At 58.5% G+C, this 13,929-nt stretch overlaps 4 protein-coding genes across 4 annotated transcripts in view; 3 read left to right on the plus strand and 1 right to left on the minus strand.

The window, feature by feature from the left end:
• Nucleotides 1–3,625, plus strand: part of GUITHDRAFT_104433 (hypothetical protein) — a gene marked incomplete at both ends in the record, with an annotated part of 5,652 nt that extends 2,027 nt beyond the window's left edge. Inside the window, 10 exons of the mRNA XM_005836959.1 lie at nucleotides 36–152; nucleotides 268–512; nucleotides 789–903; nucleotides 1,045–1,186; nucleotides 1,489–2,189; nucleotides 2,326–2,418; nucleotides 2,693–2,765; nucleotides 2,817–2,908; nucleotides 3,313–3,413; nucleotides 3,475–3,625. Coding sequence (XP_005837016.1) covers nucleotides 36–152; nucleotides 268–512; nucleotides 789–903; nucleotides 1,045–1,186; nucleotides 1,489–2,189; nucleotides 2,326–2,418; nucleotides 2,693–2,765; nucleotides 2,817–2,908; nucleotides 3,313–3,413; nucleotides 3,475–3,625 — 1,830 coding nt within the window. The remainder of the gene's footprint in view (nucleotides 1–35; nucleotides 153–267; nucleotides 513–788; nucleotides 904–1,044; nucleotides 1,187–1,488; nucleotides 2,190–2,325; nucleotides 2,419–2,692; nucleotides 2,766–2,816; nucleotides 2,909–3,312; nucleotides 3,414–3,474) is intronic.
• Nucleotides 3,626–4,020: 395 nt separating this feature from the next.
• On the minus strand, nucleotides 4,021–5,216 carry GUITHDRAFT_157364 (hypothetical protein; the record flags this gene model as incomplete). The annotated part of the gene is made up of 6 exons (XM_005836960.1): nucleotides 4,021–4,114; nucleotides 4,182–4,297; nucleotides 4,422–4,522; nucleotides 4,578–4,740; nucleotides 4,789–4,885; nucleotides 4,960–5,216. 6 exons carry the CDS (start codon nucleotides 5,214–5,216, stop codon nucleotides 4,021–4,023), a joined length of 828 nt encoding a protein of 275 aa, XP_005837017.1.
• A 607-nt stretch (nucleotides 5,217–5,823) lies between these two features.
• Nucleotides 5,824–9,615, plus strand: GUITHDRAFT_135709 (hypothetical protein; the record flags this gene model as incomplete). The annotated part of the gene is made up of 1 exon (XM_005836961.1): nucleotides 5,824–9,615. The coding sequence occupies one exon, from the start codon at nucleotides 5,824–5,826 to the stop codon at nucleotides 9,613–9,615; it is 3,792 nt and encodes a 1,263-aa protein (XP_005837018.1).
• A 690-nt stretch (nucleotides 9,616–10,305) lies between these two features.
• Nucleotides 10,306–13,223, plus strand: GUITHDRAFT_104436 (hypothetical protein; the record flags this gene model as incomplete). The annotated part of the gene is made up of 7 exons (XM_005836962.1): nucleotides 10,306–10,950; nucleotides 10,998–11,107; nucleotides 11,155–11,294; nucleotides 11,345–12,445; nucleotides 12,755–12,807; nucleotides 12,857–13,034; nucleotides 13,099–13,223. The coding sequence occupies 7 exons, from the start codon at nucleotides 10,306–10,308 to the stop codon at nucleotides 13,221–13,223; spliced, it is 2,352 nt and encodes a 783-aa protein (XP_005837019.1).
• Nucleotides 13,224–13,929: the final 706 nt, after the last annotated feature.

Genomic DNA, 13,929 nt, shown 5'->3' on the forward strand with positions numbered 1-13,929 from the left:
CTCCTTTTCTCCTCTCCTTGACACCTGCTGGGCAGATGGACCTGCTGGACCAGTGGATACTGAAGGCTCCTCGGGCGGAGGTGATCATGAAGCCAAGTCACGACCTGGTGGCACAGCGAGCGGAGGAGGAGGAAAAGCTGCTCGAGCAACGGGTTGGCCTTTCTGCTTCCACCTCCTCCTCTCCTTCCCCCACCCCTCCCCCCCTCCCCTCTGCCATCGTACATCCCACACTCTCACTTCCTCCTCCTAACTTCCAGCTTCTGGCAGCGCAAGGAGCTCGGAGACGAGGGGCTGCTGGAGGCAGGAAGGAGGAGCGAGCATGCAGTCAAGGCTAACGTCCCCGGAGAGTTCCCTCCTCCCGGCTTCACCCCTCCCTCCATGCCGCAGCCCTCCAGCATCTCCTCTTTCCCCCTCGAGCAGCAGATCCAAACTCTCTCCCTCCTCCCCGACGGCAGCCCCATGACCCTTCAGCTCGTCCGCACCGCCACCGCCTTCCTCTCCGTCACCGTAGGGTTTGACTGCCGGGGGGTACCTCCTCCTCTTCGCCCCTACCTCGTCCTCCTGCAGGTGGGAGAGGGAGGGGCGAGAAGGAGAGCATGGATTGATTGGAGGAAATGAGAGAAGTTTGTTGGGTTGGGGGAGGGGGGGGGGGGGAGGGGGGAAAGAGTATGGAACAGCAGAGGACTGTAGAGGAGCTCGATGGAACTGGTGCCGGGACTGATGAGACTTGGACAGGAGATTTTGTTCTCAACGAGGATCGAGGGAGAGGATGGGAGGATTTTGGACAGCAAGGCTGCGGTGAAGGCAAGGCTGGAGGAGACGGTGTCCATGGGCTGCGCCGTTGGATGGTCGGGATCCGGTTTCTTTGCTTCCGTTCTACCCCAACTCGTCTTCGTGTCCGGGGTGAGGAGGAGGAGAGAAGAGGAGGAGACAGCGAGGGGGGAGGGGGGGGGAGGAAGAGGACCGGAAGGGACAGGAGAAGGACGAGGACGAGGACAAGGACGAGGGCGAGGACGAGGAGGTTGTGGATGACTTGGATGGCAGGTGGCGCTGCCGCAGGAAGGAGGGTATGACAAGCTCTGCGACTGGATGAAGAGGATTGTGTACGAGACGAAGATAGACGAGGAGAGAGTGAAGACTTGCCTCAAGAACCTTCGAAAGGACATCACCTCCTCCCTCAGAGACGGTCTCTCTCGCCTCCTCTCCTTAGTCTACTTCCGTCTGCTCCTGCTACTCTCCTCTCCTTATCTTTGGCTTACTCCCCTCCTCTTCCGCCTCCCTTATCATTCCTCGCTATTCCGCCTCTCCTCTCCTCCTTTCCTCCTCTCCTCCTCTCCTCCTTCCTGGGGGCGACGTTCCCTTCCCTCAACCTGCTCGACCTGTCACCCACAGCTAGCTTCGAGCTCGTCGCTTCTCTCCTCCTTTCTTCTCCCTCCTCCTCCTCCTCCTCCTCCTCCTCCTCCTCCTGATGCTGACTCCCGCCTTCAGGCTCGACCATCTGCAGCAGCGTGCGGATCTACCTCACCAACTCTCAGCTGCAGGACGAGCTCGGGTCACCTTCCTCGGAGCTGGAGATGAGCAACGTGCGCGCTGTCTCCCTCCTCACCCAGAAGCCCTTCATCGACAAGCTCGCCCGCCAGCTGACGGCCTGCAGAGACAGCAACTTCACGGGAGGAGGGGACGAAGCGAACGTCTCCTCCTCTTCCTCCTCCTCCTCCCTGTCCGACCGCAGCAAGGGCAACAAGACGGAGATCGACAGGATCGTGGAGGATCTGAAGACGCTGAGGAGCCTCATCGTGTCGGAGGAGGAGGAGAGCAACGCGAGATTCGCGCAGATCATCGCCCCTCTGCCCGCAGAGCACTGCTCCTCCCTTACCGACGACGAGCTTTGTCAGCGTTTCCTCTCGAGCATGCGCACTGGCACCTCGTTCCTCGCCAGCACCGAGAGGCCCCTGACCCTCTCGGGGCAGGACAAGAGGAGGAAGCGATCGTCCTTAGACGACCCTGGCATGAAGCAGGAGAACAAGGGGAGGAGGAGGAGGAGGGAGAGCGTCTGCCTCACTCGTGGTCCCCTCCGCAACAACGTCGTCGAGCATGCAGTCGCTGTGTCGCTCAAGGGCATCGACTCTTCCTACCTCGAGCTCGTCATCCCCTGCTCCCTCCACAAGCTCGACGACGACCTCTTCCCGGTTTGGACTGATCAGCTCCTGCTCCTTCTACCTACTCGCTGCTACCTCCTCCACTCTCCTCTTCTCCATCCTCTCCTTATCTCTTCCTCAGTCTTTGTCGCTTCTTCTCCTTACTTCTTCCTGTGACGGACAACAGGTGATGCTCTTCGCCGAGCTTCTGTCTCGGTCGGAAGGCCCCCTCTGGAATCGCATCCGAGGAAAGGGTCTCGCCTATCACTCCCTCCTCGAGGTACCTCCCTCCCTCCTCCCTCCTCCCTCCTCCCTCCTCCCTCCTCCCTCCTCTCCCTCCCCTTCTGCCCTCTGTCCCCACTCCCTTCAACCTCCTTTCCCCCTTCTACTCAGGTCAGACTCAGATGCCTTCCTCCTCCCTCCTCCCTCACTTCTCCGCACTTCTCTTTCTGCTCCATCGCTCCTATCCCTCCCACTGAGCTGCCACCCTCCAGGTGCTGCCATGGGCGGGTCAGCTCTGCTTCTCCCTCGGCGAGTGCACGGCTCCTGCGCAGGCGCTGGAAGAATTTCTCACAATCCTCAAGGAGGTTGAGGAGGAGGTGGAGGAGGCCGAGCGCCAGGAAGAGGGTAAGTCTGCTCCCTGCTCTGCTCCTCTTTGTGACGCGCAGATGTCAGCAGGTGGGGGCTCAGCTGGGGAAGGAGCCGGGGAGGCAGCAGGGAAGCACATGAGGAAAGTGCTGGAGGAGTCTAAGGCGTCGCTCCTGTTCTCGGTCCATTCGAGGAGATCGACTCCTTCCTCCTGCGCGAGCCAGGCAGCCAAGGTCGGAGAGAGGAGGGGGAGAGGAGGGAGGGGAAGGGAGAGGGGAGGCAGAGGGAGGGATGGAGGGGAAGGGAGAGGGGAGGGCAGAGAAGGGCAGAATAGGAGGAGAGAGGAAGATATATGAGGGTGAGAATGAGAAGATCAGATAGGGCTCGGACTAGAAGAGACGACAGAGACGAGAGGAGTATCGAGGAGGGAACGAGGAGCGGAGGAAGGGAAGAGGAAGGGAAGGGAGGGGAGGAGCGGAGGAGGAAGGGAGGGGAGGAGCGGAGGAGGAAGGGAGGGGAGGAGGAAGGGAGGGGAGGGGAGGAGGAAGGGAGGGGAGGAGCGGAGGAGGGGCTGACGCAGCAGCAGGCCTACTTCTGGGGCGTCACCGAGCCGATGGACGAGATGGAGAGAGAGACGCAGGCAATCGAGAGCGTGTCGCTTGCTGACCTGCGAAGAGTCTTCAACAGGTTCCCAGCTGCCCAGCTGCGCATGCTGACAAAAATGGCCAGCTGACCTGAGAACCGATAGGTACTTCAAGAGCTTCCTGGAGCCGGGAAATCGCTGCACCGTCTTGGTGTGCCCGGCAGGGAAGGGGGAGGGGTACGCGACAGAGCTGGAGGGGCTGCTGGGCCATCCAGTGAAGAGCTGCAAGGTCGCGGATTTCTTTGCTGAGGTCTAGGAGGAGGAGGAGAAAGTCAACGGGAGGGAGGAGAGGCAGGAGGAGGAGGGTGTAGTCAAAGTCTGTAATCTGAGATAGAAAAAACACTCCCTTCCCGCACCAAGTCTGTGACTTGCATCGGGTTTGCGGGCACAAAAACAGCAGCAGCAACTCCTCCGTCACTTGGCTGAGTCTGCTGTGCTCGCAATCGGCCTCCCTGTTAGCATCAGCCTCCTGTACCTGCAGGATCTTGAGAAATGAACGAGGAGGAGGAGAGCAGGAGCAGGAGCAGGAGCAGGAGCAGGAGCAGGAGCAGGAGCAGGAGCAGGAGCAGGAGAGAAGGTAGGGAAAGGAAGGCAGCGGCAGAAGATACAGGAAGGACGAAAGAGGACGGATGGGCGGCAGGACGGTAGGACTTACTCTGCAGACCTCGACCACGCGTCGAGCTCGCGGACTCTGGTGACAGGGAGGGGATGGGTCAGCATCTGAGCCGCGTTGCTCATCATTTGCCTGCCAACCCAGGAGCTCGAGCTGGGGAGCAGGTGAGGGCGATGGGCAGGAGGGAAGCGAGTCGCACCTCTCCTTCTCAAACTCTCGCGCCTGACTCAGAAAGGCGTCCGGGTTGAGCTCGCCGGCAAACGACGCAGATCCTCCAGTCAGCTTCATGATGACGGAGACGACGACCCGCGGGTCCTGACAGAAAATGAGGAGGGGAAGAGGTGGGGAGAGAGAGAGAGCAAGGGGGGGGGGCGGGGAGGACGAGGAGGAAAGGGAAGACGAGGACCAGAGCGAGGACCAGGAGCGAGCAACTGCTGACCTGCGAGACCAGGAGAGAGGCGCGATCGCAGGACAACTCCGCTGACTGCAGCCAGCGCATGATAGACATTGACATGACCTCCGACAGGACCCTCCCCAGCCCTAATCCACGTCATGTCATGGACGAGAACTGGGGCAACCCGCTCCTCCTCCTTGCCTGGCAGCTGCGCAGCGAAGTTGGTGATGATGTTGGCAACCGTGATCCACAGTCCATGCTCGCACTTGAGGTGCCCGAGCTCGTGTGCGATCACAGCTTGCAGCTCTTGGGGAGACATGAGCTCGATCAACGCGCTGTGGATCACAATGAAGGGCTTCTTCCCCTGCTCGCCGCCCTCAGCTCACCGAGCTCCAGCACCGCCATGCTGTACCTGCATCGCCATGGTGTAGGCATTGGGAACAGGATTCTGCTTCACGTAGACATCCACGGGAATGTCAAGGGCCAGGATTCTCTTGGCTTCCACGAGGCTTTAAAACACTTCAGTTGCTCCCTCCCTCCCTCCCTCCCTCCCTCCCTCCCTCTGCCCCTCCCCTCCCCTCACCTGTTGTAGATCTTGGGCAGCTGGTTGGGCCCTACCCTGACCCCGCTCGACAGGTTATCCAGGAAGATGGCCTGCTCGATCACCCCCCCCATGCCCTGCCTGACCAGGAACTCAAAGGGGAAGAGACGGCGCAAGGCCTCCGTCGCTTGAGTGTCGTAAGGATGACGAAACTGCGAGGGTTCTAACTTGCTCCATCCAAGCTTGGCGCTGTCAGCCTTGGGGAGGCTGTTGCCCACTGGCTCTGTCTTGTACTGCATCGAGCGAAACATGAGCAGCAGGTCCGAGGGGTCGAGAATGTACCTTGTCCATCGGCTTCGGTGGTTCCCGACGCCTTAGAGATTCAGAAGCTACAATCTCTTGCCTGAGAACTGATCTGCTTCGCCTTGATATGTGCGCTCTTGTCGATGGGAAGAAAGCAGGAACATGGAAGCAGGTTGCGCTTGAGACCACGAGCAGGAGGAGGAGGAGACTACAACTTGACCTCATCCTCAAGAAACTCAGCACTGATCAACTCACTCAATCTTGTATCTAGCTTGAATCCGATCAAAGATTCGGGTCTGCTTCCCTCTATCTCTCCTCTCCTCTCCTCTCCTCGTCTCTCCCCTCCCTCCTCCTCTTCCTTGCTTTCCCTGTGCCTTTATTTATTGGGTTGCAACACCCACCCCAGATTCACTACCCCACATTACATCAACACCTGCCTCCCATAATAATCCCATCACTGCCTCTACCCTACAATTCTACCTTATTTGAACCCCTTCATTCTTCGAAATGGTTACCCTTACCCCCTAATTTTCCACCACTATGTTACCCCTACCCCCTGATGCACCCCATTCCTTTTTCCCTTTCTAGAGCCTTTTCGTGGCCATGCACGGGGCAACGCTGTGGGTATGCGGGAAGCGCTTCGACGTGAGCGAGCAAACGATGCGGCATGGCGCGAAGCTCGGCTTCGCTCCCTTCAAGCATGTCCTCTCTCTGATGCCTCCCTCCCACTCCTCTCCTGCTGTGCCCGCCTGGCAAGCAGAGAAGGGGATGGAGATTCTTCTAGATGAAGACCCAACGCCATGGCCGGTGTGGCTGGAGTTCTTCAGGGCTGGGAAGATCCCATACTTGGAGGAGAACCTGAGGAATCTGATCATGGAGGCATCGAGGCAGCGAGAACTGGACGTGGTGGTGGATCTGCTCAGCAAACAGCCTGACGTGCAACGTGGAGAGTTGATGATGATTCTCGCTCAGTCTTCTAGCCCTCCTAACTTGTGCGGGTGGAACATGCAGGGTCTGGACCTCAAGAACCTCTGCTTCGACGGAGCTCGTCTCGATCGCGCGACCCTCCGCATGGCGACGCTGCGAGGAAGCTCCTTCGTCTCAAGTTCCTGCGCCCAAACCAACTTCAGTCGCTGTGACCTGAGCGACGCGAACTTGTCCATGTCCACCCTGAGCAGAGCAGACCTGTCGGAAGCGAAGCTATGCAGGGCAGACCTGACGCACGCGAACCTCACGGAGAGCAACCTGTCGTCCTGCGACCTCTCTGACACCATTCTCAGTGGAGCAAACCTGGGAGGAGCGGATCTGAGCGGAGCGAAGCTCTTCAACTGCGACCTGAGCAGGACCAGCCTGATGGACGTGAACCTGTCGAAGGCGATGCTACAGCAGGCGAGACTGCAGGGAGCCCAGCTGCAGGGCTGTAACCTCTCCTATAACGACCTGTCGGACGCCAACCTGGAAGGGGCCAAGTTGGAGGGGGCGGACCTGAGCTACTCGAACCTGAGCCAGTGCAACCTGAGCCAGGCGAGCTGCTCGCGGATCATGCTGCAGTTCTCTGTGATGACCCGGGCGAGACTCAACGACGGAGACTTCGGGAGTGCCAACTTGTCAGAATGTGACCTGACGCACTCTCAGCTGTCTTCCAGCTGCTTCGAGGGGGCGGATTTCAGAGACTCGGTGTTGGACGACTGCGACCTCTGTGGCGCGAACTTCAACTACTGCAACATGTTTGCCTGCAAGATCAACAGAGCTCAAGTCAGTGACGCGCAGTTTGTCAACGCGAACCTGAGCAACGTCAAGTTGAATGCGGCCCGCGTTCTGCGGTCGAACTTCTCGGAGAGCAACCTGACAGCGTGTGACTTCTCTGGAGCAGTGATGAACGACTCCAACTTCGAACGAGCAAACCTCACAAAGGCAAGGTTTGTCGGGTGCGAGATGAGGAACGCTAGCTTCCAGCATGCGACTTTCGCCTCCGCTACCTTCTCGGACGTGAAGATGGAAGGAGTCGACCTCACAGGCTGCGACTTGTCCAGCTGCGATCTCTCCAAGTTGATCTTGTCCGGCTCCAAGCTCGAGAAGTCGAACCTGCACAAGAGCAAGTTGTCAAAGGTCGACCTGAGCAACTGCAACCTGACCCTGACGGACATGTCGTCGTCGGATCTCCAGAAGGCAGATCTGAGCAGATCACTGTTCTACCGCGCGAACCTGTCCAGCGCGAACTTGAAGAGCAGCAACATGAACGGCGCAGATCTCTCTCACTGCAACCTCTCCTCGGCGTGTCTTGAGAGAGCATCCCTGTACGGCTCCAAGTTGGAAGGAGCGAACCTGGAGGGGGCGGACTTCAGCCATTGTGACCTTTCCTTCGCCATGCTGCAGAATTGTAACCTCCGAGGAGCGAACTTCACGGGAGCAAAGCTGACGGGCACAGACTTCTCGGGCTCAGACCTGGAGGGCGCGATCATGCCCGACATGGAAGGCTACGACCTGCAGGGGGTTTGCCTGTCAGGCACTAGCGGCTTCTTCAAGGACAAGAGCGCAAGGAGGGCCAACTTGTGCGATGCTGATCTGAGGGGTCAGGAGCTCAGCGGGGTCAACCTGCAGCAGGCAGATCTCTCGTTCGCTGACCTCACCGGGGCGAACCTGCAAGGGGCGGACCTGACTGGGACGAAGCTCAACGGGACCAACTTGTCGCAGAGCAGGCTTGCAGGAGCTTGCTTCTCCTGTTGGGCGGAGAGGGACGTGTCGGGGATCAAACTAGCAGGAGCCGAAGGGCTGAGGCTGTCGGGAGTGGACATGAACAACTCGTCCTGGACGGGAGCAGACTTGAGGGGGGTGAATATGGCAGGGAGTAACTTGAACGAGTGCAACTTCTCGGAAGTGAGCTTCAACGGGGCTGACCTGACTGGCTGCAGCATCTACAACACGAACCTGACCAACTGCGACCTCAAAGGCGTGAACCTGAGCAGGGCGAACTTGCAGTATTCTGATCTTAGCCACTCGGCGATGGACGGAGCCACGTTGCCGGAGTGGAGCTCAGGCTCGTTCGAGGGAGTCGTTTTGACAGGTGCGACGGGAATCAACTTCGTCGGGGCTGACCTTCGCAAGGCGGACTTCTCGCAAGCAGTGCTCAAGGGCCACGACTTGTCGGCTGCAGACTTGAGCCAGGCGAATCTCCGCAATGCTGATTTCACTGAGTGCAACCTGACGGGGTGTAACTTGACTCAGTCGAACCTGTCAGGCTGCAACTTTGACGGAGCCATTCTCTCCGGTGCCATCATCAAGCAGGTCGACCTGTCGACTACCAGACTTAACGGAGCGATCCTCCCCGAGCTCATCGAGATTGACGTGCACGGGATCAAGCTCCTGGATGCCAGCGGTCGCAGCCTCAAGGGCAAGGACCTCAGGAACTCCAAGTTGTCGGAAGCCGACCTGTCGCACCAGGACTTCGCCGGCGCTGACTTCTCCGGGTCAAAGTTGTCAAGAGCGAATCTCCGTCAGTCAAAGCTCGACGGCTGTGACCTCTCCAACTGCGACCTGTCGAGGAGCATCCTGGAAGGCGCGAGCTTGCAAGGGGCGGTGATCCGAGGCACGGACTTCTCCAACGCGAAGCTGGAGGGAGCGGCGCTGCCGGCGTGGGTGGAGGTGGACTTTGAGTGCTGCAAGTTTGCGGGGGCCACGGGCCTCAACTTCAAGGACGTGGACCTGAGGAGCTGTAAGTTTGCAAACTCAGACTTCCGGGGTCAGGACTTCTCGGGCTCGAAGCTGTCGGGGGTTCAGCTGTCAAAGGCGAACTTGACAGGGTCAAACCTGTCCAGCTGTGACCTGACTGGTTCCGACATGTCAAAGTGCCACCTAGAGCGGGCAAACTTGCTGGGGGCGGTGCTGAAGGGGAGCGACCTGTCGCAGGCGCGGCTGAAGGGAGCCGTCCTCCCTGATTGGACCTCGTGCGACCTGACCGGGTTGAAGCTGGCCGGAGCCACAGGCTGCAAGCTGCAGGGGAAGAGCTTCCAGGGCTCTGTGCTCGACCGGGTGGACTTCCGAGGGCTCGACCTGTCCGGCGCTGACCTGAGGGGCTGCAGCCTGGTGGGAGCGAACATGGGAGGATGCAACTTGACCGGCGCGAGCCTGCAGGGGTGCAACCTCAAGGGGACGATCCTCACGGACGCGGTGATGAGAGGAGCGGACCTCGATCACGCAGAGTGCTGGCTGCTGGGGTCGTGCGAGGCTGGGCAGGAGACGAACCTGAGAGGAGCTGACCTCCACGGAGCGAAGCTCTTCAGCTTCCCCTGGGCGATCGGGGCAGGGATGACGGTGCATGCTGCTGCCGGCACTAACATACGGACGGTAGAGGACAAGAGGAGGGCACTGGCTCAGGCGGGAGCCAGGAATCTGTAAAAGCCTCGTAGGCAGGGGGCGTTCTTCAGCTCTCTGTCCTCCAACTATTTTTCCCTCCCTCTCTCTGCTCCTAACTCTTCTCCCTCACCTTTCTACCGCTCCCGGCTCTCTTGAATTTTCTGAACTATCGATGACTCTGTGAGCTGAAACCTCCAGCCCCTCGCTCGCTCCCGGGCCACACTGCCTGATCATGGCAGTGACGTCTGATCAACCTCCCGAATAAGCCTCGGAACTTACCAGGAGTGGCCGCAGGGGCGGATCATTCTAATCCGCAATGTATCAGCATGGAGTGCCGGGCCCCGGGAAGCAGGGGGTCACGCTGACCGGGCCGGCTGTGAGTGCCACATTTCCGAACTGAAAAGTTCCGAGGCTCTCAGTGCCGCCTGGCAGTGGTGCCCCGCAGCGCCGGGCCGGGCCCGGACGGTTCAGTGACTGACGTCGGCCACTGGGCCCATTCTTTTCAGCTCGAGGAAAAAAACACCCCACCTTGCGAGCGGAAACATCAGGGTAGGGGTTGAAGGGGGTGGTAGTGTTGCACGCCTTTTCGAATTGTCGGTGAAGGGCAGGAGCGGCCGGTAAGGAAGCAGGGGGAGATGGTGAGGAGGCGCTGAGAAGAAGAGGAGGGAGCGGGAAGAGACGAAGACCTCACTGTAAGAGGAGCCGTAGGATAGGCCTGAGACTCTAGCCAGCATGTCCTGGAGCAAGGAACAAGGAACAACCCCACTTACCCCCCTCGACGTAGTCACTAGGGCCAGGAAGAACCCGTGCATTCGGACATGGAACCTTCAGAAGAGCCTCAGAGTTGCCGAGCAACTGCTGTCGTTGGAGGACAAGAGCATCCTCCCCGACATAGAGGACATCATCAACGGAGCTGTGCGGGAGGTCAAGGAGATCATTCAGAACAGTAGCTTTGATGACGTGGAAGACTTGATGGGGGTGGAGAACGGAATAAGTCCCAAGCTGCAGTCCTACGACAGAGAGGGGGTTGAAGACATCTTGCAGCAGATCGCCTCGATGCAGGAGTCTGTGAGTAGCCTCAAGGCAAGGTCAACCCCAAGGAGGGTGAAGGTGGGCACAGACAGTGAGCGGGGCAGGAGGCTGAAAGAGTCGAACAAGGAGAACATGGTTGAGAACGCGCATGCTCCCAGGGTCTCGCTCACCTTCCCTGAGCTCCCAGCTTACAAGGAGAAATCCTCTCATGACGAGCTGGAGGCTTCTCCCGAGCGCACGGAGACGCGGGGAGGGGAGGGGCTTCCATGGCGGGGATGGCAGGCAGATCGCGATTGGCTGTCACAGCGACTAGCGCGAACCTTACTTTCTCAGCTCATCCCGGAGGTGAGAAACAAGTGGTGCTGGGAACGGGATGGTGACTCTTGCTGCAGACGTGGAGAGAGGACGTGCACTTTGCGATGAGGGATAGTTCCAACTTCAGCGTGGGAGAGATCGTGGTGGTTCGAAATGGAGGAGGGGAGCTTGTGTTTGGGAAGATCAGGTCAAGTTGTTGTGGCGCGAGACGAGACTGACGATAATGATGAGCAGTTCGATGGAAGACGACCAGAGTTACTCCATCGCTGTGAAGAGAGGGGGGCGAGCGGATGGTGCGGAAAAGGAGTATGCTCCTGTGCAGAAGAGAGGTTGTGAGATAGGAAAGATACTGTTGACAGGATCTTGGGAGCCTTGTGAGACGACTGACCTGCTGTGTTGAGAGTTGTGACTGACGGTCTTGAAGGTGTTCCTGGAAGGAGTCCTTGCGAGGGAAGGGGGGGGGAGCGCGTCCTGGGCAAGGAGGAATCGGCGAGGGATGTAGGAGAAAAGTGGGTGGAGGGCGATGTTTCACAGCAAGTCTCTGCCGTAGTATGTTGTGATGATGTAGTAGGTGGGTCGGAGGAAGGAAGAGACAGACGTGTGGCGGAGGCGAAGGAGGAGGAGGAGGAGGAGGAGGAGGAGGAGGAGGAGGACACAGGGGATGTGGAGGAAGACGAGAATGGGCAGGACAATCGACTTGAGAAAGTGGTCGACGACTACAAGGAGATGGAGCAGAGAGAGCAGACATTGGAACTAAAGCAGGAGCAAAAAAATGATTCTGGGCAGCAGGAGCAGGAGCAGGAGCAGGAGCAGCAGGCACATCAGAAGGTGGAGGAGCAGGAGCGGGTGGAGAAGGCACAGGAACAGGAGCACGAGGCACAGGAGCACGAGGCACAACAGCAGGAGGCGGAGGAGCAGGAGCAGGAGCAGGATGAATTATCCAGGAGCTTCGAGGAGCTGATCGTGAGATCTGGCCTGCGGGGGGAAGTGAAGCGGCTGAATCGACCGTACAAGGAAGCCTTCCTGCAGGAGAGAGAGTGCGACAAGAGCCTGGAGATCGTGCTGGAGAAGGAGGAGGAGCAGGGAGATAAGGAGGGGGCAGAGCTGTGGCTGGAATACAACGAGGAGGAGGAGGAACACGAGAATGAGAAAGACACGTTACAGGTTGGTTGGGACGAGCGAGTTGGAGTCTGGGAAGTGGTTGTGGCGCGGCAGCAGCAGCAGCAGCAGCACTCCTTCGATTGTTCAAGGGATTATGTCAAATTCGATCACCTGGACGACAATCTTGGCAAGGAGGAGGAGGAGGAGGAGGAGGAGCACGATGAGGTGGGGGAGGAAGAGCAGGAGGAGAAATGGGAGAGAGCTGTGGAGGATGATCATGCTGGATTGAGGGATGTCGACAACGCTCAACGTCAAGTCATCTCAGAGATCGCTGGTCAGGTAGGAGAATGCAGAGGAGAGCCGGGAACGGCTGCTGTAGAAGAATGCCTGGCGGATCGAGAGCGGGAGCCTGAAGATGAAGATTGTACGGATAAGCTGGGGGAGAAAAGAGAAGGAGAATCCGGGCACGTGGAACAAAGAAGTGAAGGAGGAGGAGGAGGAGGAGAAGCAGGGAGAGCAGGAAAAACAGAAGGTAGTGGACACTGCCAACTGGAAGGGCCAAGCTTGCAGGGAGCGGGAGGGAGGGAAGCGAGGGAGGAAACGCAAGGCAACTGGAGAGAAGAAGAAGAGTTTCCGATGGGAAAGCCCGACCTCTCCCTCCTGCCACACGTTGCGCCTCCTCTGGCTAGTGACAAACTTGATGGCGAGGAGGGTCATGATGCGAGGTCGGCAGCTGGAGCAGGAGACGTGAACAATCATTCATCGTCGTCAACCGACGGAGGACAGGTGAGAATTCCACGCCTCTAAATTCAAGTCCGTTGACTCGTCTGCACAGGAATTACGCCCTCCGCTGCCTCCTCCTGCACGTGCTCGACCTTCTCTTGCCCTTGTGGCATCTGCTGCTGCCCTCGTCCTCGTCCTCGTCTTCATGCTGGCAAGCAAGCATCCCAGTACCCTCCCTTCTGCTGGGATGGCGAGGGGCCCTGCTTCTCCATCTCTGCGCGTGCATGCCGGTGAAATGTTCATTGGCGAAGAGGCGACGTCAGCTTCGAGGACGAACAAGCGTGAAGAATGCAGGAAACCTGTACGCGAACGAGACAGTAGAGGAAGGGACACAGCAAAAGCAGCAGCAGCAGCAGCAACAGCAGCAGCAGCAGCAACAGGCCGAGAAGCAGCAGGCGGGCATATTAAGTCTGTCATAGCGACAAAGAGCAAACTGATAAATCAGCATCCGAACTTGTTGCTCACAAACATTCTGCAGCAAATTTTGAAAATTTTAAGACGTTTGCGGCAAACTCTAAGATTGTAGCAATAAATACATATAGAAGGCAAGATCTCCCATGAAGTTCGGCCTTCTCCCCCCGCTCTCCCTCCCCCTCTCCCTAGTCTCTCCTCCGACTCTTGTTGGTATCTACAAAGCTATCCAGCTCGTTACTTCATCAGCCTCTTCTGCAACTCTGCTGCCTCCATCTTTACAAGAATCTTCGCTTCCTTGCTCTCCAAGTTCTTGAGCGCCTGCAGTCGAGTCACATGTAGCCTGAGGCCACGAGGCCATGAGGCGAGAGGTGAGGGAGGAAGGAGAGGAGGGAAACAGAGAACGGGGGGAGGAGGGAACGGACGGACGATGGGGATGGATGGAGTGAAGAAGAAAGTTGGAGAGGGCAACAATAGTCCGCCATGCTAACCCAGAGCCACTCGAAGGATGAGGCAAAGCAAGAGGAAGCGGATGTAGGAGAGGAGGGAATAATGACAAGGGAAGGCAGGATAATAGAGGAGGAGTATGTGAAGGAGCAGTAGTAGGGGAGGGGGGGGGGGGGGGGGGGGAGAGGGCCGACCTTCGTGGGAGATCGTGCCTTCTATATGTATTTAGTGGACAATGTGAGAGTTTGCCGCACACGTCTTAAAATT

This window comes from Guillardia theta, assembly GCF_000315625.1.
Source record: "Guillardia theta CCMP2712 unplaced genomic scaffold GUITHscaffold_16, whole genome shotgun sequence".
NCBI classification, from domain to species: Eukaryota; class Cryptophyceae; order Pyrenomonadales; family Geminigeraceae; genus Guillardia; species Guillardia theta.